The 25215-nt window shown below is 34.4% G+C and overlaps 5 protein-coding genes and 1 pseudogene across 5 annotated transcripts; all 6 read left to right on the top strand.

The window, feature by feature from the left end:
- The first annotated feature begins 132 nt into the window (after positions 1 to 132).
- On the top strand, positions 133 to 928 carry LOC127112328 (18.1 kDa class I heat shock protein-like). The gene has a single exon (XM_051046303.1). The coding sequence runs from the start codon at positions 192 to 194 to the stop codon at positions 711 to 713; it is 522 nt and encodes a 173-aa protein (XP_050902260.1). The 5' UTR covers positions 133 to 191; the 3' UTR covers positions 714 to 928.
- A 3715-nt stretch (positions 929 to 4643) lies between these two features.
- LOC127112333 (18.1 kDa class I heat shock protein-like) lies at positions 4644 to 5439 on the top strand. Its single transcript, XM_051046308.1, has one exon. It carries the CDS (start codon positions 4703 to 4705, stop codon positions 5222 to 5224), a length of 522 nt encoding a protein of 173 aa, XP_050902265.1. The 5' UTR covers positions 4644 to 4702; the 3' UTR covers positions 5225 to 5439.
- Positions 5440 to 6900: 1461 nt separating this feature from the next.
- On the top strand, positions 6901 to 7696 carry LOC127112327 (18.1 kDa class I heat shock protein-like). Its single transcript, XM_051046302.1, has one exon. The coding sequence runs from the start codon at positions 6960 to 6962 to the stop codon at positions 7479 to 7481; it is 522 nt and encodes a 173-aa protein (XP_050902259.1). The 5' UTR covers positions 6901 to 6959; the 3' UTR covers positions 7482 to 7696.
- A 1460-nt stretch (positions 7697 to 9156) lies between these two features.
- Positions 9157 to 9952, top strand: LOC127112326 (18.1 kDa class I heat shock protein-like). Its single transcript, XM_051046301.1, has one exon. The coding sequence runs from the start codon at positions 9216 to 9218 to the stop codon at positions 9735 to 9737; it is 522 nt and encodes a 173-aa protein (XP_050902258.1). The 5' UTR covers positions 9157 to 9215; the 3' UTR covers positions 9738 to 9952.
- A 1450-nt stretch (positions 9953 to 11402) lies between these two features.
- LOC127112353 (18.1 kDa class I heat shock protein-like) lies at positions 11403 to 12205 on the top strand (annotated as a pseudogene).
- A 1458-nt stretch (positions 12206 to 13663) lies between these two features.
- On the top strand, positions 13664 to 14459 carry LOC127112325 (18.1 kDa class I heat shock protein-like). The gene has a single exon (XM_051046300.1). It carries the CDS (start codon positions 13723 to 13725, stop codon positions 14242 to 14244), a length of 522 nt encoding a protein of 173 aa, XP_050902257.1. The 5' UTR covers positions 13664 to 13722; the 3' UTR covers positions 14245 to 14459.
- The last annotated feature ends 10756 nt before the right edge of the window (positions 14460 to 25215 follow it).

Raw genomic sequence — 25215 nt, 5'->3', positions numbered from 1 at the left:
CACTTAGTGGAAATTAAAGTGGATTCTCTCTATGGAATTGTCCTATCTCACGATGCTCTAAATAATAACCATCCAAAATTTGCTAGCAAAATTACATTAATCCTATTTTTTCCCTTTAAATAAGTGCTTCTTCCTTCACATTGTACACAAGCACTATCAACTATCAACACATCCAATTCACCGTAAAGAAAATGTCACTCTTTTCCAATAGTATCTTTGGTCGAAGAAGATCAAAATCACCACAAGATCATCATCATCATCATCACCAATCAAGGAACAACCACCCATCACACCAAACCCATGGTTATGAAGTTTCTCAAACCCACACACCCCATATAACACTACCACCAAATTTCCACGAGCCATCACCAATTGTCGACACCATTGACATAGAGTGGAAAGAAACCCCTGAAGCTCATGTTTTCAAAGCACATCTTCCGGGGATGAAACGAAGCGACGTGAGAGTTGAAGTTGATGATGACAGAATGCTATGTATCATTTGTGAGAAGAGTGTCGAAATGGAAGAACAAAGTGGTGGATGGCACCGTATTGAGGTTGCTAGTGGTCATTTTGTTCAGCGTCTTACTTTGCCTGAAAACTCTAAGGTTGATCATGTTAAGGCTTATATGGATAATGATGTGCTCACTATTAATGTTCCTAAGAATAGAGTTGTCAACAAACGTGTTAGGAATGTTCAAGTTTCTCATGTTTGAGAACTTAATTACCACCGTGTCTAAGTGTAGTGAGATTCTCTATTTGAGAAATAATTTGTTTAAAGAGATTATGTCTCTTTAAACTATAAAAGTGTTCATTAGTTAGAAAATATCTTAACACCTATTATCTTATAAATTGAAGCTAGACGCTTGATATGTATCATTCTAGAAGAGACACGGTTAACTATATAAATAAAAATTTACTAAGTTGTCTTCTTCTATATCAAAATAACTAAAAAAAATGTTAGATAATTAATTGATAATCCTGGATAATCTTCGAAGAATCGTGTTCGTTCACTTTCCGAACAAAGTATTTCGACCCTATTTATGCCTGGGTTCACGAAATCTTTGTGGGGATAATTCTTGAAGAAAGAATGTTTCTGGCAAAAGAAAGATTCTGGAACGTAGAATGGTTTTTGTGTGTAACCCTAAACCGAGGCCAGATTTCCCCCTTTTATAGGAGAACGAAAACTGAAAACGAAAAGTCATACCTTTTCAAGAAAAACGGTAATAACGGCTGGGAAGGTTCAAACGTTCAAAATAAAATTTTCTTCGGGGCGCTGCCTAAAAGAGATGAATTGGCTAAAAGTGGGGTCTTTTCTGGTTTTCATAACCTCGTTTGACCCCTTTGCCCCGGCCAAGCGAAATCTCTTGACCATTTGTTCTTGTTTTGCCATGTAGTTGTTAGTGTTTGGGTCATTATGTTGAATTGGATTGATTGATGCCAATTGCCTTCTTAGGTAGATTTGTTGTCCCACTTGCTAGTTTTTTATAATTGCTTGATCGGGAAGATCATAAAAAAAAGGAGACTCCCACTTGGTTGAGAGTAGCTTGGGCTATTTGGTTAGCTAGGAACGAGACTCTCTTTAAGGGGGGCCATAAGGAAGTAACCAATTGTTAGTCAAGAATTTAGGAGGGTTGGATTATAGAAAATCGATTGGACCTTTAGGTTTTGATGTGAAAGTTTGACATCTTGATCCCATTCGATCTTATTTAACTTTTCGAGGATAATTGATTTTTGATTTTTTTCTCTACTATTGTATTTGAATTAAGTACTCTTAGTAATCAATATTAATACAATAATTTGTTTATACAAAAAATTAAAAAACAGTAAATCAAGAAATTTAAATATTTATGAAATAATTGTCGCAATATGAGAACCTAGCAAACCCTATTATTTTCACTTTTAACAAATTGATATAATAATCAAAGTGGCAAGCGGCATTTATGCTTTATTAGTCTCAAGTTTCCTACACGAACCAGCTTCATCATATTCTGATAACAATTCCAGCACATACACAGCTTCACGTAGAATCTTCATGTGGCGTATGAAAATATTACTAAATGGTTAAAACCCGTGATATTTAAAGAAGAAACATGCAACTTTAATCGGTACCCACACTTTAGTAAATATTTAGATTCACTTAAAACATGATTTTATCATGTTCAAGTTAGTACGAATTATTTTTCATTTTTAAGTAAAAGCAATTTAATTAGATATGTACAAAACTGACATTTAGAATCAATTGATTTGTGATTGTTCCACTTAGTGGAAATTAAAGTGGATTCTCTCTATGGAATTGTCCTATCTCACGATGCTCTAAATAATAACCATCCAAAATTTGCTAGCAAAATTACATTAATCCTATTTTTTCCCTTTAAATAAGTGCTTCTTCCTTCACATTGTACACAAGCACTATCAACTATCAACACATCCAATTCACCGTAAAGAAAATGTCACTCTTTTCCAATAGTATCTTTGGTCGAAGAAGATCAAAATCACCACAAGATCATCATCATCATCATCACCAATCAAGGAACAACCACCCATCACACCAAACCCATGGTTATGAAGTTTCTCAAACCCACACACCCCATATAACACTACCACCAAATTTCCACGAGCCATCACCAATTGTCGACACCATTGACATAGAGTGGAAAGAAACCCTGAAGCTCATGTTTTCAAAGCACATCTTCCGGGGATGAAACGAAGCGACGTGAGAGTTGAAGTTGATGATGACAGAATGCTATGTATCATTTGTGAGAAGAGTGTCGAAATGGAAGAACAAAGTGGTGGATGGCACCGTATTGAGGTTGCTAGTGGTCATTTTGTTCAGCGTCTTACTTTGCCTGAAAACTCTAAGGTTGATCATGTTAAGGCTTATATGGATAATGATGTGCTCACTATTAATGTTCCTAAGAATAGAGTTGTCAACAAACGTGTTAGGAATGTTCAAGTTTCTCATGTTTGAGAACTTAATTACCACCGTGTCTAAGTGTAGTGAGATTCTCTATTTGAGAAATAATTTGTTTAAAGAGATTATGTCTCTTTAAACTATAAAAGTGTTCATTAGTTAGAAAATATCTTAACACCTATTATCTTATAAATTGAAGCTAGACGCTTGATATGTATCATTCTAGAAGAGACACGGTTAACTATATAAATAAAAATTTACTAAGTTGTCTTCTTCTATATCAAAATAACTAAAAAAAATGTTAGATAATTAATTGATAATCCTGGATAATCTTCGAAGAATCGTGTTCGTTCACTTTCCGAACAAAGTATTTCGACCCTATTTATGCCTGGGTTCACGAAATCTTTGTGGGGATAATTCTTGAAGAAAGAATGTTTCTGGCAAAAGAAAGATTCTGGAACGTAGAATGGTTTTTGTGTGTAACCCTAAACCGAGGCCAGATTTCCCCCTTTTATAGGAGAACGAAAACTGAAAACGAAAAGTCATACCTTTTCAAGAAAAACGGTAATAACGGCTGGGAAGGTTCAAACGTTCAAAATAAAATTTTCTTCGGGGCGCTGCCTAAAAGAGATGAATTGGCTAAAAGTGGGGTCTTTTCTGGTTTTCATAACCTCGTTTGACCCCTTTGCCCCGGCCAAGCGAAATCTCTTGACCATTTGTTCTTGTTTTGCCATGTAGTTGTTAGTGTTTGGGTCATTATGTTGAATTGGATTGATTGATGCCAATTGCCTTCTTAGGTAGATTTGTTGTCCCACTTGCTAGTTTTTTATAATTGCTTGATCGGGAAGATCATAAAAAAAAAGGAGACTCCCACTTGGTTGAGAGTAGCTTGGGCTATTTGGTTAGCTAGGAACGAGACTCTCTTTAAGGGGGGCCATAAGGAAGTAACCAATTGTTAGTCAAGAATTTAGGAGGGTTGGATTATAGAAAATCGATTGGACCTTTAGGTTTTGATGTGAAAGTTTGACATCTTGATCCCATTCGATCTTATTTAACTTTTCGAGGATAATTGATTTTTGATTTTTTCTCTACTATTGTATTTGAATTAAGTACTCTTAGTAATCAATATTAATACAATAATTTGTTTATACAAAAAATTAAAAAACAGTAAATCAAGAAATTTAAATATTTATGAAATAATTGTCGCAATATGAGAACCTAGCAAACCCTATTATTTTCACTTTTAACAAATTGATATAATAATCAAAGTGGCAAGCGGCATTTATGCTTTATTAGTCTCAAGTTTCCTACACGAACCAGCTTCATCATATTCTGATAACAATTCCAGCACATACACAGCTTCACGTAGAATCTTCATGTGGCGTATGAAAATATTACTAAATGGTTAAAACCCGTGATATTTAAAGAAGAAACATGCAACTTTAATCGGTACCCACACTTTAGTAAATATTTAGATTCACTTAAAACATGATTTTATCATGTTCAAGTTAGTACGAATTATTTTTCATTTTTAAGTAAAAGCAATTTAATTAGATATGTACAAAACTGACATTTAGAATCAATTGATTTGTGATTGTTCCACTTAGTGGAAATTAAAGTGGATTCTCTCTATGGAATTGTCCTATCTCACGATGCTCTAAATAATAACCATCCAAAATTTGCTAGCAAAATTACATTAATCCTATTTTTTCCCTTTAAATAAGTGCTTCTTCCTTCACATTGTACACAAGCACTATCAACTATCAACACATCCAATTCACCGTAAAGAAAATGTCACTCTTTTCCAATAGTATCTTTGGTCGAAGAAGATCAAAATCACCACAAGATCATCATCATCATCATCACCAATCAAGGAACAACCACCCATCACACCAAACCCATGGTTATGAAGTTTCTCAAACCCACACACCCCATATAACACTACCACCAAATTTCCACGAGCCATCACCAATTGTCGACACCATTGACATAGAGTGGAAAGAAACCCCTGAAGCTCATGTTTTCAAAGCACATCTTCCGGGGATGAAACGAAGCGACGTGAGAGTTGAAGTTGATGATGACAGAATGCTATGTATCATTTGTGAGAAGAGTGTCGAAATGGAAGAACAAAGTGGTGGATGGCACCGTATTGAGGTTGCTAGTGGTCATTTTGTTCAGCGTCTTACTTTGCCTGAAAACTCTAAGGTTGATCATGTTAAGGCTTATATGGATAATGATGTGCTCACTATTAATGTTCCTAAGAATAGAGTTGTCAACAAACGTGTTAGGAATGTTCAAGTTTCTCATGTTTGAGAACTTAATTACCACCGTGTCTAAGTGTAGTGAGATTCTCTATTTGAGAAATAATTTGTTTAAAGAGATTATGTCTCTTTAAACTATAAAAGTGTTCATTAGTTAGAAAATATCTTAACACCTATTATCTTATAAATTGAAGCTAGACGCTTGATATGTATCATTCTAGAAGAGACACGGTTAACTATATAAATAAAAATTTACTAAGTTGTCTTCTTCTATATCAAAATAACTAAAAAAAATGTTAGATAATTAATTGATAATCCTGGATAATCTTCGAAGAATCGTGTTCGTTCACTTTCCGAACAAAGTATTTCGACCCTATTTATGCCTGGGTTCACGAAATCTTTGTGGGGATAATTCTTGAAGAAAGAATGTTTCTGGCAAAAGAAAGATTCTGGAACGTAGAATGGTTTTGTGTGTAACCCTAAACCGAGGCCAGATTTCCCCCTTTTATAGGAGAACGAAAACTGAAAACGAAAAGTCATACCTTTTCAAGAAAAACGGTAATAACGGCTGGGAAGGTTCAAACGTTCAAAATAAAATTTTCTTCGGGGCGCTGCCTAAAAGAGATGAATTGGCTAAAAGTGGGGTCTTTTCTGGTTTTCATAACCTCGTTTGACCCCTTTGCCCCGGCCAAGCGAAATCTCTTGACCATTTGTTCTTGTTTTGCCATGTAGTTGTTAGTGTTTGGGTCATTATGTTGAATTGGATTGATTGATGCCAATTGCCTTCTTAGGTAGATTTGTTGTCCCACTTGCTAGTTTTTTATAATTGCTTGATCGGGAAGATCATAAAAAAAAAGGAGACTCCCACTTGGTTGAGAGTAGCTTGGGCTATTTGGTTAGCTAGGAACGAGACTCTCTTTAAGGGGGGCCATAAGGAAGTAACCAATTGTTAGTCAAGAATTTAGGAGGGTTGGATTATAGAAAATCGATTGGACCTTTAGGTTTTGATGTGAAAGTTTGACATCTTGATCCCATTCGATCTTATTTAACTTTTCGAGGATAATTGATTTTTGATTTTTTTCTCTACTATTGTATTTGAATTAAGTACTCTTAGTAATCAATATTAATACAATAATTTGTTTATACAAAAAATTAAAAAACAGTAAATCAAGAAATTTAAATATTTATGAAATAATTGTCGCAATATGAGAACCTAGCAAACCCTATTATTTTCACTTTTAACAAATTGATATAATAATCAAAGTGGCAAGCGGCATTTATGCTTTATTAGTCTCAAGTTTCCTACACGAACCAGCTTCATCATATTCTGATAACAATTCCAGCACATACACAGCTTCACGTAGAATCTTCATGTGGCGTATGAAAATATTACTAAATGGTTAAAACCCGTGATATTTAAAGAAGAAACATGCAACTTTAATCGGTACCCACACTTTAGTAAATATTTAGATTCACTTAAAACATGATTTTATCATGTTCAAGTTAGTACGAATTATTTTTCATTTTTAAGTAAAAGCAATTTAATTAGATATGTACAAAACTGACATTTAGAATCAATTGATTTGTGATTGTTCCACTTAGTGGAAATTAAAGTGGATTCTCTCTATGGAATTGTCCTATCTCACGATGCTCTAAATAATAACCATCCAAAATTTGCTAGCAAAATTACATTAATCCTATTTTTTTCCCTTTAAATAAGTGCTTCTTCCTTCACATTGTACACAAGCACTATCAACTATCAACACATCCAATTCACCGTAAAGAAAATGTCACTCTTTTCCAATAGTATCTTTGGTCGAAGAAGATCAAAATCACCACAAGATCATCATCATCATCATCACCAATCAAGGAACAACCACCCATCACACCAAACCCATGGTTATGAAGTTTCTCAAACCCACACACCCCATATAACACTACCACCAAATTTCCACGAGCCATCACCAATTGTCGACACCATTGACATAGAGTGGAAAGAAACCCCTGAAGCTCATGTTTTCAAAGCACATCTTCCGGGGATGAAACGAAGCGACGTGAGAGTTGAAGTTGATGATGACAGAATGCTATGTATCATTTGTGAGAAGAGTGTCGAAATGGAAGAACAAAGTGGTGGATGGCACCGTATTGAGGTTGCTAGTGGTCATTTTGTTCAGCGTCTTACTTTGCCTGAAAACTCTAAGGTTGATCATGTTAAGGCTTATATGGATAATGATGTGCTCACTATTAATGTTCCTAAGAATAGAGTTGTCAACAAACGTGTTAGGAATGTTCAAGTTTCTCATGTTTGAGAACTTAATTACCACCGTGTCTAAGTGTAGTGAGATTCTCTATTTGAGAAATAATTTGTTTAAAGAGATTATGTCTCTTTAAACTATAAAAGTGTTCATTAGTTAGAAAATATCTTAACACCTATTATCTTATAAATTGAAGCTAGACGCTTGATATGTATCATTCTAGAAGAGACACGGTTAACTATATAAATAAAAATTTACTAAGTTGTCTTCTTCTATATCAAAATAACTAAAAAAATGTTAGATAATTAATTGATAATCCTGGATAATCTTCGAAGAATCGTGTTCGTTCACTTTCCGAACAAAGTATTTCGACCCTATTTATGCCTGGGTTCACGAAATCTTTGTGGGGATAATTCTTGAAGAAAGAATGTTTCTGGCAAAAGAAAGATTCTGGAACGTAGAATGGTTTTGTGTGTAACCCTAAACCGAGGCCAGATTTCCCCCTTTTATAGGAGAACGAAAACTGAAAACGAAAAGTCATACCTTTTCAAGAAAAACGGTAATAACGGCTGGGAAGGTTCAAACGTTCAAAATAAAATTTTCTTCGGGGCGCTGCCTAAAAGAGATGAATTGGCTAAAAGTGGGGTCTTTTCTGGTTTTCATAACCTCGTTTGACCCCTTTGCCCCGGCCAAGCGAAATCTCTTGACCATTTGTTCTTGTTTTGCCATGTAGTTGTTAGTGTTTGGGTCATTATGTTGAATTGGATTGATTGATGCCAATTGCCTTCTTAGGTAGATTTGTTGTCCCACTTGCTAGTTTTTTATAATTGCTTGATCGGGAAGATCATAAAAAAAAAGGAGACTCCCACTTGGTTGAGAGTAGCTTGGGCTATTTGGTTAGCTAGGAACGAGACTCTCTTTAAGGGGGGCCATAAGGAAGTAACCAATTGTTAGTCAAGAATTTAGGAGGGTTGGATTATAGAAAATCGATTGGACCTTTAGGTTTTGATGTGAAAGTTTGACATCTTGATCCCATTCGATCTTATTTAACTTTTCGAGGATAATTGATTTTTGATTTTTTTCTCTACTATTGTATTTGAATTAAGTACTCTTAGTAATCAATATTAATACAATAATTTGTTTATACAAAAAATTAAAAAACAGTAAATCAAGAAATTTAAATATTTATGAAATAATTGTCGCAATATGAGAACCTAGCAAACCCTATTATTTTCACTTTTAACAAATTGATATAATAATCAAAGTGGCAAGCGGCATTTATGCTTTATTAGTCTCAAGTTTCCTACACGAACCAGCTTCATCATATTCTGATAACAATTCCAGCACATACACAGCTTCACGTAGAATCTTCATGTGGCGTATGAAAATATTACTAAATGGTTAAAACCCGTGATATTTAAAGAAGAAACATGCAACTTTAATCGGTACCCACACTTTAGTAAATATTTAGATTCACTTAAAACATGATTTTATCATGTTCAAGTTAGTACGAATTATTTTTCATTTTTAAGTAAAAGCAATTTAATTAGATATGTACAAAACTGACATTTAGAATCAATTGATTTGTGATTGTTCCACTTAGTGGAAATTAAAGTGGATTCTCTCTATGGAATTGTCCTATCTCACGATGCTCTAAATAATAACCATCCAAAATTTGCTAGCAAAATTACATTAATCCTATTTTTTTCCCTTTAAATAAGTGCTTCTTCCTTCACATTGTACACAAGCACTATCAACTATCAACACATCCAATTCACCGTAAAGAAAATGTCACTCTTTTCCAATAGTATCTTTGGTCGAAGAAGATCAAAATCACCACAAGATCATCATCATCATCATCACCAATCAAGGAACAACCACCCATCACACCAAACCCATGGTTATGAAGTTTCTCAAACCCACACACCCCATATAACACTACCACCAAATTTCCACGAGCCATCACCAATTGTCGACACCATTGACATAGAGTGGAAAGAAACCCCTGAAGCTCATGTTTTCAAAGCACATCTTCCGGGGATGAAACGAAGCGACGTGAGAGTTGAAGTTGATGATGACAGAATGCTATGTATCATTTGTGAGAAGAGTGTCGAAATGGAAGAACAAAGTGGTGGATGGCACCGTATTGAGGTTGCTAGTGGTCATTTTGTTCAGCGTCTTACTTTGCCTGAAAACTCTAAGGTTGATCATGTTAAGGCTTATATGGATAATGATGTGCTCACTATTAATGTTCCTAAGAATAGAGTTGTCAACAAACGTGTTAGGAATGTTCAAGTTTCTCATGTTTGAGAACTTAATTACCACCGTGTCTAAGTGTAGTGAGATTCTCTATTTGAGAAATAATTTGTTTAAAGAGATTATGTCTCTTTAAACTATAAAAGTGTTCATTAGTTAGAAAATATCTTAACACCTATTATCTTATAAATTGAAGCTAGACGCTTGATATGTATCATTCTAGAAGAGACACGGTTAACTATATAAATAAAAATTTACTAAGTTGTCTTCTTCTATATCAAAATAACTAAAAAAATGTTAGATAATTAATTGATAATCCTGGATAATCTTCGAAGAATCGTGTTCGTTCACTTTCCGAACAAAGTATTTCGACCCTATTTATGCCTGGGTTCACGAAATCTTTGTGGGGATAATTCTTGAAGAAAGAATGTTTCTGGCAAAAGAAAGATTCTGGAACGTAGAATGGTTTTTGTGTGTAACCCTAAACCGAGGCCAGATTTCCCCCTTTTATAGGAGAACGAAAACTGAAAACGAAAAGTCATACCTTTTCAAGAAAAACGGTAATAACGGCTGGGAAGGTTCAAACGTTCAAAATAAAATTTTCTTCGGGGCGCTGCCTAAAAGAGATGAATTGGCTAAAAGTGGGGTCTTTTCTGGTTTTCATAACCTCGTTTGACCCCTTTGCCCCGGCCAAGCGAAATCTCTTGACCATTTGTTCTTGTTTTGCCATGTAGTTGTTAGTGTTTGGGTCATTATGTTGAATTGGATTGATTGATGCCAATTGCCTTCTTAGGTAGATTTGTTGTCCCACTTGCTAGTTTTTTATAATTGCTTGATCGGGAAGATCATAAAAAAAAGGAGACTCCCACTTGGTTGAGAGTAGCTTGGGCTATTTGGTTAGCTAGGAACGAGACTCTCTTTAAGGGGGGCCATAAGGAAGTAACCAATTGTTAGTCAAGAATTTAGGAGGGTTGGATTATAGAAAATCGATTGGACCTTTAGGTTTTGATGTGAAAGTTTGACATCTTGATCCCATTCGATCTTATTTAACTTTTCGAGGATAATTGATTTTTGATTTTTTTCTCTACTATTGTATTTGAATTAAGTACTCTTAGTAATCAATATTAATACAATAATTGTTTATACAAAAAATTAAAAAACAGTAAATCAAGAAATTTAAATATTTATGAAATAATTGTCGCAATATGAGAACCTAGCAAACCCTATTATTTTCACTTTTAACAAATTGATATAATAATCAAAGTGGCAAGCGGCATTTATGCTTTATTAGTCTCAAGTTTCCTACACGAACCAGCTTCATCATATTCTGATAACAATTCCAGCACATACACAGCTTCACGTAGAATCTTCATGTGGCGTATGAAAATATTACTAAATGGTTAAAACCCGTGATATTTAAAGAAGAAACATGCAACTTTAATCGGTACCCACACTTTAGTAAATATTTAGATTCACTTAAAACATGATTTTATCATGTTCAAGTTAGTACGAATTATTTTTCATTTTTAAGTAAAAGCAATTTAATTAGATATGTACAAAACTGACATTTAGAATCAATTGATTTGTGATTGTTCCACTTAGTGGAAATTAAAGTGGATTCTCTCTATGGAATTGTCCTATCTCACGATGCTCTAAATAATAACCATCCAAAATTTGCTAGCAAAATTACATTAATCCTATTTTTTCCCTTTAAATAAGTGCTTCTTCCTTCACATTGTACACAAGCACTATCAACTATCAACACATCCAATTCACCGTAAAGAAAATGTCACTCTTTTCCAATAGTATCTTTGGTCGAAGAAGATCAAAATCACCACAAGATCATCATCATCATCATCACCAATCAAGGAACAACCACCCATCACACCAAACCCATGGTTATGAAGTTTCTCAAACCACACACCCCATATAACACTACCACCAAATTTCCACGAGCCATCACCAATTGTCGACACCATTGACATAGAGTGGAAAGAAACCCCTGAAGCTCATGTTTTCAAAGCACATCTTCCGGGGATGAAACGAAGCGACGTGAGAGTTGAAGTTGATGATGACAGAATGCTATGTATCATTTGTGAGAAGAGTGTCGAAATGGAAGAACAAAGTGGTGGATGGCACCGTATTGAGGTTGCTAGTGGTCATTTTGTTCAGCGTCTTACTTTGCCTGAAAACTCTAAGGTTGATCATGTTAAGGCTTATATGGATAATGATGTGCTCACTATTAATGTTCCTAAGAATAGAGTTGTCAACAAACGTGTTAGGAATGTTCAAGTTTCTCATGTTTGAGAACTTAATTACCACCGTGTCTAAGTGTAGTGAGATTCTCTATTTGAGAAATAATTTGTTTAAAGAGATTATGTCTCTTTAAACTATAAAAGTGTTCATTAGTTAGAAAATATCTTAACACCTATTATCTTATAAATTGAAGCTAGACGCTTGATATGTATCATTCTAGAAGAGACACGGTTAACTATATAAATAAAAATTTACTAAGTTGTCTTCTTCTATATCAAAATAACTAAAAAAAATGTTAGATAATTAATTGATAATCCTGGATAATCTTCGAAGAATCGTGTTCGTTCACTTTCCGAACAAAGTATTTCGACCCTATTTATGCCTGGGTTCACGAAATCTTTGTGGGGATAATTCTTGAAGAAAGAATGTTTCTGGCAAAAGAAAGATTCTGGAACGTAGAATGGTTTTTGTGTGTAACCCTAAACCGAGGCCAGATTTCCCCCTTTTATAGGAGAACGAAAACTGAAAACGAAAAGTCATACCTTTTCAAGAAAAACGGTAATAACGGCTGGGAAGGTTCAAACGTTCAAAATAAAATTTTCTTCGGGGCGCTGCCTAAAAGAGATGAATTGGCTAAAAGTGGGGTCTTTTCTGGTTTTCATAACCTCGTTTGACCCCTTTGCCCCGGCCAAGCGAAATCTCTTGACCATTTGTTCTTGTTTTGCCATGTAGTTGTTAGTGTTTGGGTCATTATGTTGAATTGGATTGATTGATGCCAATTGCCTTCTTAGGTAGATTTGTTGTCCCACTTGCTAGTTTTTTATAATTGCTTGATCGGGAAGATCAAAAAAAAAGGAGACTCCCACTTGGTTGAGAGTAGCTTGGGCTATTTGGTTAGCTAGGAACGAGACTCTCTTTAAGGGGGGCCATAAGGAAGTAACCAATTGTTAGTCAAGAATTTAGGAGGGTTGGATTATAGAAAATCGATTGGACCTTTAGGTTTTGATGTGAAAGTTTGACATCTTGATCCCATTCGATCTTATTTAACTTTTCGAGGATAATTGATTTTTGATTTTTTCTCTACTATTGTATTTGAATTAAGTACTCTTAGTAATCAATATTAATACAATAATTTGTTTATACAAAAAATAAAAAACAGTAAATCAAGAAATTTAAATATTTATGAAATAATTGTCGCAATATGAGAACCTAGCAAACCCTATTATTTTCACTTTTAACAAATTGATATAATAATCAAAGTGGCAAGCGGCATTTATGCTTTATTAGTCTCAAGTTTCCTACACGAACCAGCTTCATCATATTCTGATAACAATTCCAGCACATACACAGCTTCACGTAGAATCTTCATGTGGCGTATGAAAATATTACTAAATGGTTAAAACCCGTGATATTTAAAGAAGAAACATGCAACTTTAATCGGTACCCACACTTTAGTAAATATTTAGATTCACTTAAAACATGATTTTATCATGTTCAAGTTAGTACGAATTATTTTTCATTTTTAAGTAAAAGCAATTTAATTAGATATGTACAAAACTGACATTTAGAATCAATTGATTTGTGATTGTTCCACTTAGTGGAAATTAAAGTGGATTCTCTCTATGGAATTGTCCTATCTCACGATGCTCTAAATAATAACCATCCAAAATTTGCTAGCAAAATTACATTAATCCTATTTTTTTCCCTTTAAATAAGTGCTTCTTCCTTCACATTGTACACAAGCACTATCAACTATCAACACATCCAATTCACCGTAAAGAAAATGTCACTCTTTTCCAATAGTATCTTTGGTCGAAGAAGATCAAAATCACCACAAGATCATCATCATCATCATCACCAATCAAGGAACAACCACCCATCACACCAAACCCATGGTTATGAAGTTTCTCAAACCCACACACCCCATATAACACTACCACCAAATTTCCACGAGCCATCACCAATTGTCGACACCATTGACATAGAGTGGAAAGAAACCCCTGAAGCTCATGTTTTCAAAGCACATCTTCCGGGGATGAAACGAAGCGACGTGAGAGTTGAAGTTGATGATGACAGAATGCTATGTATCATTTGTGAGAAGAGTGTCGAAATGGAAGAACAAAGTGGTGGATGGCACCGTATTGAGGTTGCTAGTGGTCATTTTGTTCAGCGTCTTACTTTGCCTGAAAACTCTAAGGTTGATCATGTTAAGGCTTATATGGATAATGATGTGCTCACTATTAATGTTCCTAAGAATAGAGTTGTCAACAAACGTGTTAGGAATGTTCAAGTTTCTCATGTTTGAGAACTTAATTACCACCGTGTCTAAGTGTAGTGAGATTCTCTATTTGAGAAATAATTTGTTTAAAGAGATTATGTCTCTTTAAACTATAAAAGTGTTCATTAGTTAGAAAATATCTTAACACCTATTATCTTATAAATTGAAGCTAGACGCTTGATATGTATCATTCTAGAAGAGACACGGTTAACTATATAAATAAAAATTTACTAAGTTGTCTTCTTCTATATCAAAATAACTAAAAAAAATGTTAGATAATTAATTGATAATCCTGGATAATCTTCGAAGAATCGTGTTCGTTCACTTTCCGAACAAAGTATTTCGACCCTATTTATGCCTGGGTTCACGAAATCTTTGTGGGGATAATTCTTGAAGAAAGAATGTTTCTGGCAAAAGAAAGATTCTGGAACGTAGAATGGTTTTTGTGTGTAACCCTAAACCGAGGCCAGATTTCCCCCTTTTATAGGAGAACGAAAACTGAAAACGAAAAGTCATACCTTTTCAAGAAAAACGGTAATAACGGCTGGGAAGGTTCAAACGTTCAAAATAAAATTTCTTCGGGGCGCTGCCTAAAAGAGATGAATTGGCTAAAAGTGGGGTCTTTTCTGGTTTTCATAACCTCGTTTGACCCCTTTGCCCCGGCCAAGCGAAATCTCTTGACCATTTGTTCTTGTTTTGCCATGTAGTTGTTAGTGTTTGGGTCATTATGTTGAATTGGATTGATTGATGCCAATTGCCTTCTTAGGTAGATTTGTTGTCCCACTTGCTAGTTTTTAATTGCTTGATCGGGAAGATCATAAAAAAAAGGAGACTCCCACTTGGTTGAGAGTAGCTTGGGCTATTTGGTTAGCTAGGAACGAGACTCTCTTTAAGGGGGGCCATAAGGAAGTAACCAATTGTTAGTCAAGAATTTAGGAGGGTTGGATTATAGAAAATCGATTGGACCTTTAGGTTTTGATGTGAAAGTTTGACATCTTGATCCCATTCGATCTTATTTAACTTTTCGAGGATAATTGATTTTTGATTTTTTTCTCTACTATTGTATTTGAATTAAGTACTCTTAGTAATCAATATTAATACAATAATTTGTTTATACAAAAAATTAAAAAACAGTAAATCAAGAAATTTAAATATTTATGAAATAATTGTCGCAATATGAGAACCTAGCAAACCCTATTATTTTCACTTTTAACAAATTGATATAATAATCAAAGTGGCAAGCGGCATTTATGCTTTATTAGTCTCAAGTTTCCTACACGAACCAGCTTCATCATATTCTGATAACAATTCCAGCACATACACAGCTTCACGTAGAATCTTCATGTGGCGTATGAAAATATTACTAAATGGTTAAAACCCGTGATATTTAAAGAAGAAACATGCAACTTTAATCGGTACCCACACTTTAGTAAATATTTAGATTCACTTAAAACATGATTTTATCATGTTCAAGTTAGTACGAATTATTTTTCATTTTTAAGTAAAAGCAATTTAATTAGATATGTACAAAACTGACATTTAGAATCAATTGATTTGTGATTGTTCCACTTAGTGGAAATTAAAGTGGATTCTCTCTATGGAATTGTCCTATCTCACGATGCTCTAAATAATAACCATCCAAAATTTGCTAGCAAAATTACATTAATCCTATTTTTTCCCTTTAAATAAGTGCTTCTTCCTTCACATTGTACACAAGCACTATCAACTATCAACACATCCAATTCACCGTAAAGAAAATGTCACTCTTTTCCAATAGTATCTTTGGTCGAAGAAGATCAAAATCACCACAAGATCATCATCATCATCACCAATCAAGGAACAACCACCCATCACACCAAACCCATGGTTATGAAGTTTCTCAAACCCACACACCCCATATAACACTACCACCAAATTTCCACGAGCCATCACCAATTGTCGACACCATTGACATAGAGTGGAAAGAAACCCCTGAAGCTCATGTTTTCAAAGCACATCTTCGGGGATGAAACGAAGCGACGTGAGAGTTGAAGTTGATGATGACAGAATGCTATGTATCATTTGTGAGAAGAGTGTCGAAATGGAAGAACAAAGTGGTGGATGGCACCGTATTGAGGTTGCTAGTGGTCATTTTGTTCAGCGTCTTACTTTGCCTGAAAACTCTAAGGTTGATCATGTTAAGGCTTATATGGATAATGATGTGCTCACTATTAATGTTCCTAAGAATAGAGTTGTCAAAAACGTGTTAGGAATGTTCAAGTTTCTCATGTTTGAGAACTTAATTACCACCGTGTCTAAGTGTAGTGAGATTCTCTATTTGAGAAATAATTTGTTTAAAGAGATTATGTCTCTTTAAACTATAAAAGTGTTCATTAGTTAGAAAATATCTTAACACCTATTATCTTATAAATTGAAGCTAGACGCTTGATATGTATCATTCTAGAAGAGACACGGTTAACTATATAAATAAAAATTTACTAAGTTGTCTTCTTCTATATCAAAATAACTAAAAAAAATGTTAGATAATTAATTGATAATCCTGGATAATCTTCGAAGAATCGTGTTCGTTCACTTTCCGAACAAAGTATTTCGACCCTATTTATGCCTGGGTTCACGAAATCTTTGTGGGGAATTCTTGAAGAAAGAATGTTTCTGGCAAAAGAAAGATTCTGGAACGTAGAATGGTTTTTGTGTGTAACCCTAAACCGAGGCCAGATTTCCCCCTTTTTATAGGAGAACGAAAACTGAAAACGAAAAGTCATACCTTTTCAAGAAAAACGGTAATAACGGCTGGGAAGGTTCAAACGTTCAAAATAAAATTTTCTTCGGGGCGCTGCCTAAAAGAGATGAATTGGCTAAAAGTGGGGTCTTTTCTGGTTTTCATAACCTCGTTTGACCCCTTTGCCCGGCCAAGCGAAATCTCTTGACCATTTGTTCTTGTTTTGCCATGTAGTTGTTAGTGTTTGGGTCATTATGTTGAATTGGATTGATTGATGCCAATTGCCTTCTTAGGTAGATTTTGTGTCCACTTGCTAGTTTTTATAATTGCTTGATCGGGAAGATCATAAAAAAAAAGGAGACTCCCACTTGGTTGAGAGTAGCTTGGGCTATTTGGTTAGCTAGGAACGAGACTCTCTTTAAGGGGGGCCATAAGGAAGTAACCAATTGTTAGTCAAGAATTTAGGAGGGTTGGATTATAGAAAATCGATTGGACCTTTAGGTTTTGATGTGAAAGTTTGACATCTTGATCCCATTCGATCTTATTTAACTTTTCGAGGATAATTGATTTTTGATTTTTTTCTCTACTATTGTATTTGAATTAAGTACTCTTAGTAATCAATATTAATACAATAATTTGTTTATACAAAAAATTAAAAAACAGTAAATCAAGAAATTTAAATATTTATGAAATAATTGTCGCAATATGAGAACCTAGCAAACCCTATTATTTTCACTTTTAACAAATTGATATAATAATCAAAGTGGCAAGCGGCATTTATGCTTTATTAGTCTCAAGTTTCCTACACGAACCAGCTTCATCATATTCTGATAACAATTCCAGCACATACACAGCTTCACGTAGAATCTTCATGTGGCGTATGAAAATATTACTAAATGGTTAAAACCCGTGATATTTAAAGAAGAAACATGCAACTTTAATCGGTACCCACACTTTAGTAAATATTTAGATTCACTTAAAACATGATTTTATCATGTTCAAGTTAGTACGAATTATTTTTCATTTTTAAGTAAAAGCAATTTAATTAGATATGTACAAAACTGACATTTAGAATCAATTGATTTGTGATTGTTCCACTTAGTGGAAATTAAAGTGGATTCTCTCTATGGAATTGTCCTATCTCACGATGCTCTAAATAATAACCATCCAAAATTTGCTAGCAAAATTACATTAATCCTATTTTTTTCCCTTTAAATAAGTGCTTCTTCCTTCACATTGTACACAAGCACTATCAACTATCAACACATCCAATTCACCGTAAAGAAAATGTCACTCTTTTCCAATAGTATCTTTGGTCGAAGAAGATCAAAATCACCACAAGATCATCATCATCATCATCACCAATCAAGGAACAACCACCCATCACACCAAACCCATGGTTATGAAGTTTCTCAAACCCACACACCCCATATAACACTACCACCAAATTTCCACGAGCCATCACCAATTGTCGACACCATTGACATAGAGTGGAAAGAAACCCCTGAAGCTCATGTTTTCAAAGCACATCTTCGGGGATGAAACGAAGCGACGTGAGAGTTGAAGTTGATGATGACAGAATGCTATGTATCATTTGTGAGAAGAGTGTCGAAATGGAAGAACAAAGTGGTGGATGGCACCGTATTGAGGTTGCTAGTGGTCATTTTGTTCAGCGTCTTACTTTGCCTGAAAACTCTAAGGTTGATCATGTTAAGGCTTATATGGATAATGATGTGCTCACTATTAATGTTCCTAAGAATAGAGTTGTCAACAAACGTGTTAGGAATGTTCAAGTTTCTCATGTTTGAGAACTTAATTACCACCGTGTCTAAGTGTAGTGAGATTCTCTATTTGAGAAATAATTTGTTAAAGAGATTATGTCTCTTTAAACTATAAAAGTGTTCATTAGTTAGAAAATATCTTAACACCTATTATCTTATAAATTGAAGCTAGACGCTTGATATGTATCATTCTAGAAGAGACACGGTTAACTATATAAATAAAAATTTACTAAGTTGTCTTCTTCTATATCAAAATAACTAAAAAAAATGTTAGATAATTAATTGATAATCCTGGATAATCTTCGAAGAATCGTGTTCGTTCACTTTCCGAACAAAGTATTTCGACCCTATTTATGCCTGGGTTCACGAAATCTTTGTGGGGATAATTCTTGAAGAAAGAATGTTTCTGGCAAAAGAAAGATTCTGGAACGTAGAATGGTTTTTGTGTGTAACCCTAAACCGAGGCCAGATTTCCCCTTTTATAGGAGAACGAAAACTGAAAACGAAAAGTCATACCTTTTCAAGAAAAACGGTAATAACGGCTGGGAAGGTTCAAACGTTCAAAATAAAATTTTCTTCGGGGCGCTGCCTAAAAGAGATGAATTGGCTAAAAGTGGGGTCTTTTCTGGTTTTCATAACCTCGTTTGACCCTTTGCCCCGGCCAAGCGAAATCTCTTGACCATTTGTTCTTGTTTTGCCATGTAGTTGTTAGTGTTTGGGTCATTATGTTGAATTGGATTGATTGATGCCAATTGCCTTCTTAGGTAGATTTGTTGTCCCACTTGCTAGTTTTTTATAATTGCTTGATCGGGAAGATCATAAAAAAAAAGGAGACTCCCACTTGGTTGAGAGTAGCTTGGGCTATTTGGTTAGCTAGGAACGAGACTCTCTTTAAGGGGGGCCATAAGGAAGTAACCAATTGTTAGTCAAGAATTTAGGAGGGTTGGATTATAGAAAATCGATTGGACCTTTAGGTTTTGATGTGAAAGTTTGACATCTTGATCCCATTCGATCTTATTTAACTTTTCGAGGATAATTGATTTTTGATTTTTTTCTCTACTATTGTATTTGAATTAAGTACTCTTAGTAATCAATATTAATACAATAATTGTTTATACAAAAAATTAAAAAACAGTAAATCAAGAAATTTAAATATTTATGAAATAATTGTCGCAATATGAGAACCTAGCAAACCCTATTATTTTCACTTTTAACAAATTGATATAATAATCAAAGTGGCAAGCGGCATTTATGCTTTATTAGTCTCAAGTTTCCTACACGAACCAGCTTCATCATATTCTGATAACAATTCCAGCACATACACAGCTTCACGTAGAATCTTCATGTGGCGTATGAAAATATTACTAAATGGTTAAAACCCGTGATATTTAAAGAAGAAACATGCAACTTTAATCGGTACCCACACTTTAGTAAATATTTAGATTCACTTAAAACATGATTTTATCATGTTCAAGTTAGTACGAATTATTTTTCATTTTTAGTAAAAGCAATTTAATTAGATATGTACAAAACTGACATTTAGAATCAATTGATTTGTGATTGTTCCACTTAGTGGAAATTAAAGTGGATTCTCTCTATGGAATTGTCCTATCTCACGATGCTCTAAATAATAACCATCCAAAATTTGCTAGCAAAATTACATTAATCCTATTTTTTCCCTTTAAATAAGTGCTTCTTCCTTCACATTGTACACAAGCACTATCAACTATCAACACATCCAATTCACCGTAAAGAAAATGTCACTCTTTTCCAATAGTATCTTTGGTCGAAGAAGATCAAAATCACCACAAGATCATCCATCATCATCACCAATCAAGGAACAACCACCCATCACACCAAACCCATGGTTATGAAGTTTCTCAAACCCACACACCCCATATAACACTACCACCAAATTTCCACGAGCCATCACCAATTGTCGACACCATTGACATAGAGTGGAAAGAAACCCTGAAGCTCATGTTTTCAAAGCACATCTTCCGGGGATGAAACGAAGCGACGTGAGAGTTGAAGTTGATGATGACAGAATGCTATGTATCATTTGTGAGAAGAGTGTCGAAATGGAAGAACAAAGTGGTGGATGGCACCGTATTGAGGTTGCTAGTGGTCATTTTGTTCAGCGTCTTACTTTGCCTGAAAACTCTAAGGTTGATCATGTTAAGGCTTATATGGATAATGATGTGCTCACTATTAATGTTCCTAAGAATAGAGTTGTCAACAAACGTGTTAGGAATGTTCAAGTTTCTCATGTTTGAGAACTTAATTACCACCGTGTCTAAGTGTAGTGAGATTCTCTATTTGAGAAATAATTTGTTTAAAGAGATTATGTCTCTTTAAACTATAAAAGTGTTCATTAGTTAGAAAATATCTTAACACCTATTATCTTATAAATTGAAGCTAGACGCTTGATATGTATCATTCTAGAAGAGACACGGTTAACTATATAAATAAAAATTTACTAAGTTGTCTTCTTCTATATCAAAATAACTAAAAAAAAATGTTAGATAATTAATTGATAATCCTGGATAATCTTCGAAGAATCGTGTTCGTTCACTTTCCGAACAAAGTATTTCGACCCTATTTATGCCTGGGTTCACGAAATCTTTGTGGGGATAATTCTTGAAGAAAGAATGTTTCTGGCAAAAGAAAGATTCTGGAACGTAGAATGGTTTTGTGTGTAACCCTAAACCGAGGCCAGATTTCCCCTTTTATAGGAGAACGAAAACTGAAAACGAAAAGTCATACCTTTTCAAGAAAAACGGTAATAACGGCTGGGAAGGTTCAAACGTTCAAAATAAAATTTTCTTCGGGGCGCTGCCTAAAAGAGATGAATTGGCTAAAAGTGGGGTCTTTTCTGGTTTTCATAACCTCGTTTGACCCCTTTGCCCCGGCCAAGCGAAATCTCTTGACCATTTGTTCTTGTTTTGCCATGTAGTTGTTAGTGTTTGGGTCATTATGTTGAATTGGATTGATTGATGCCAATTGCCTTCTTAGGTAGATTTGTTGTCCCACTTGCTAGTTTTTTATAATTGCTTGATCGGGAAGATCATAAAAAAAAAGGAGACTCCCACTTGGTTGAGAGTAGCTTGGGCTATTTGGTTAGCTAGGAACGAGACTCTCTTTAAGGGGGGCCATAAGAAGTAGTAACCAATTGTTAGTCAAGAATTTAGGAGGGTTGGATTATAGAAAATCGATTGGACCTTTAGGTTTTGATGTGAAAGTTTGACATCTTGATCCCATTCGATCTTATTTAACTTTTCGAGGATAATTGATTTTTGATTTTTTCTCTACTATTGTATTTGAATTAAGTACTCTTAGTAATCAATATTAATACAATAATTGTTTATACAAAAAATTAAAAAACAGTAAATCAAGAAATTTAAATATTTATGAAATAATTGTCGCAATATGAGAACCTAGCAAACCTATTATTTTCACTTTTAACAAATTGATATAATAATCAAAGTGGCAAGCGGCATTTATGCTTTATTAGTCTCAAGTTTCCTACACGAACCAGCTTCATCATATTCTGATAACAATTCCAGCACATACACAGCTTCACGTAGAATCTTCATGTGGCGTATGAAAATATTACTAAATGGTTAAAACCCGTGATATTTAAAGAAGAAACATGCAACTTTAATCGGTACCCACACTTTAGTAAATATTTAGATTCACTTAAAACATGATTTTATCATGTTCAAGTTAGTACGAATTATTTTTCATTTTTAAGTAAAAGCAATTTAATTAGATATGTACAAAACTGACATTTAGAATCAATTGATTTGTGATTGTTCCACTTAGTGGAAATTAAAGTGGATTCTCTCTATGGAATTGTCCTATCTCACGATGCTCTAAATAATAACCATCCAAAATTTGCTAGCAAAATTACATTAATCCTATTTTTTCCCTTTAAATAAGTGCTTCTTCCTTCACATTGTACACAAGCACTATCAACTATCAACACATCCAATTCACCGTAAAGAAAATGTCACTCTTTCCAATAGTATCTTTGGTCGAAGAAGATCAAAATCACCACAAGATCATCATCATCATCATCACCAATCAAGGAACAAACCACCCATCACACCAAAACCATGGTTATGAAGTTTCTCAAACCCACACACCCCATATAACACTACCACCAAATTTCCACGAGCCATCACCAATTGTCGACACCATTGACATAGAGTGGAAAGAAACCCTGAAGCTCATGTTTTCAAAGCACATCTTCCGGGGATGAAACGAAGCGACGTGAGAGTTGAAGTTGATGATGACAGAATGCTATGTATCATTTGTGAGAAGAGTGTCGAAATGGAAGAACAAAGTGGTGGATGGCACCGTATTGAGGTTGCTAGTGGTCATTTGTTCAGCGTCTTACTTTGCCTGAAAACTCTAAGGTTGATCATGTTAAGGCTTATATGGATAATGATGTGCTCACTAATGTTCTAAGAATAGAGTTGTCAACAAACGTGTTAGGAATGTTCAAGTTTCTCATGTTTGAGAACTTAATTACCACCGTGTCTAAGTGTAGTGAGATTCTCTATTTGAGAAATAATTTGTTTAAAGAGATTATGTCTCTTTAAACTATAAAAGTGTTCATTAGTTAGAAAATATCTTAACACCTATTATCTTATAAATTGAAGCTAGACGCTTGATATGTATCATTCTAGAAGAGACACGGTTAACTATATAAATAAAAATTTACTAAGTTGTCTTCTTCTATATCAAAATAACTAAAAAAATGTTAGATAATTAATTGATAATCCTGGATAATCTTCGAAGAATCGTGTTCGTTCACTTTCCGAACAAAGTATTTCGACCCTATTTATGCCTGGGTTCACGAAATCTTTGTGGGGATAATCTTGAAGAAGAAAGAATGTTTCTGGCAAAAGAAAGATTCTGGAACGTAGAATGGTTTTGTGTGTAACCCTAAACCGAGGCCAGATTTCCCCTTTTATAGGAGAACGAAAACTGAAAACGAAAAGTCATACCTTTCAAGAAAAACGGTAATAACGGCTGGGAAGGTTCAAACGTTCAAAATAAAATTTTCTTCGGGGCGCTGCTTAAAAGAGATGAATTGGCTAAAAGTGGGGTCTTTTTGGTTTTCATAACCTCGTTTGACCCCTTTGCCCCGGCCAAGCGAAATCTCTTGACCATTTTTCTTGTTTTGCCATGTAGTTGTTAGTGTTTGGGTCATTATGTTGAATTGGATTGATTGATGCCAATTGCCTTCTTAGGTAGATTTGTTGTCCCACTTGCTAGTTTTTATAATTGCTTGATCGGGAAGATCATAAAAAAAAAGGAGACTCCCACTTGGTTGAGAGTAGCTTGGGCTATTTGGTTAGCTAGGAACGAGACTCTCTTTAAGGGGGGCCATAAGGAAGTAACCAATTGTAGTCAAGAGTCATTTAGGAGGGTTGGATTATAGAAAATCGATTGGACCTTTAGGTTTGATGTGAAAGTTTGACATCTTGATCCCATTCGATCTTATTTAACTTTTCGAGGATAATTGATTTTTGATTTTTTCTCTACTATTGTATTTGAATTAAGTACTCTTAGTAATCAATATTAATACAATAATTTGTTTATACAAAAAATAAAAAACAGTAAATCAAGAAATTTAAATATTTATGAAATAATTGTCGCAATATGAGAACCTAGCAAACCCTATTTTTCACTTTAACAAATTGATATAATAATCAAAGTGGCAAGCGGCATTTATGCTTTATTAGTCTCAAGTTTCCTACACGAACCAGCTTCATCATATTCTGATAACAATTCCAGCACATACACAGCTTCACGTAGAATCTTCATGTGGCGTATGAAAATATTACTAAATGGTTAAAACCCGTGATATTTAAAGAAGAAACATGCAACTTTAATCGGTACCCACACTTTAGTAAATATTTAGATTCACTTAAAACATGATTTTATCATGTTCAAGTTAGTACGAATTATTTTTCATTTTTAAGTAAAAGCAATTTAATTAGATATGTACAAAACTGACATTTAGAATCAATTGATTTGTGATTGTTCCACTTAGTGGAAATTAAAGTGGATTCTCTCTATGGAATTGTCCTATCTCACGATGCTCTAAATAATAACCATCAAAATTTGCTAGCAAAATTACATTAATCCTATTTTTTCCCTTTAAATAAGTGCTCTTCCTCACATTGTACACAAGCACTATCAACTATCAACACATCCAATTCACCGTAAAGAAAATGTCACTCTTTTCCAATAGTATCTTTGGTCGAAGAAGATCAAAATCACCACAAGATCATTCATCATCATCATCACCAATCAAGGAACAACCACCCATCACACCAAACCATGGTTATGAAGTTTCTCAAACCCACACACCCATATAACACTACCACCAAATTTCCACGAGCCACACCAATTGTCGACACCATTGACATAGAGTGGAAAGAAACCCCTGAAGCTCATGTTTTCAAAGCACATCTTCCGGGA

Source organism: Lathyrus oleraceus, unplaced genomic scaffold (genome assembly GCF_024323335.1).
Source record: "Lathyrus oleraceus cultivar Zhongwan6 unplaced genomic scaffold, CAAS_Psat_ZW6_1.0 chrUn0079, whole genome shotgun sequence".
Classification (NCBI taxonomy): domain Eukaryota; kingdom Viridiplantae; phylum Streptophyta; class Magnoliopsida; order Fabales; family Fabaceae; genus Lathyrus; species Lathyrus oleraceus.
Note: the sequence above shows the minus strand (reverse complement) of the source record. Positions and strands in the feature narration are given on the sequence as shown.

Bases quoted from the DNA above. Each gene is read 5' to 3' on its own strand.
- LOC127112326 (XM_051046301.1), top strand. From the start codon at position 9,216: ATGTCACTCTTTTCCAATAGTATCTTTGGTCGAAGAAGATCAAAATCA.
- LOC127112325 (XM_051046300.1), top strand. From the start codon at position 13,723: ATGTCACTCTTTTCCAATAGTATCTTTGGTCGAAGAAGATCAAAATCA.
- LOC127112333 (XM_051046308.1), top strand. From the start codon at position 4,703: ATGTCACTCTTTTCCAATAGTATCTTTGGTCGAAGAAGATCAAAATCA.
- LOC127112328 (XM_051046303.1), top strand. From the start codon at position 192: ATGTCACTCTTTTCCAATAGTATCTTTGGTCGAAGAAGATCAAAATCA.
- LOC127112327 (XM_051046302.1), top strand. From the start codon at position 6,960: ATGTCACTCTTTTCCAATAGTATCTTTGGTCGAAGAAGATCAAAATCA.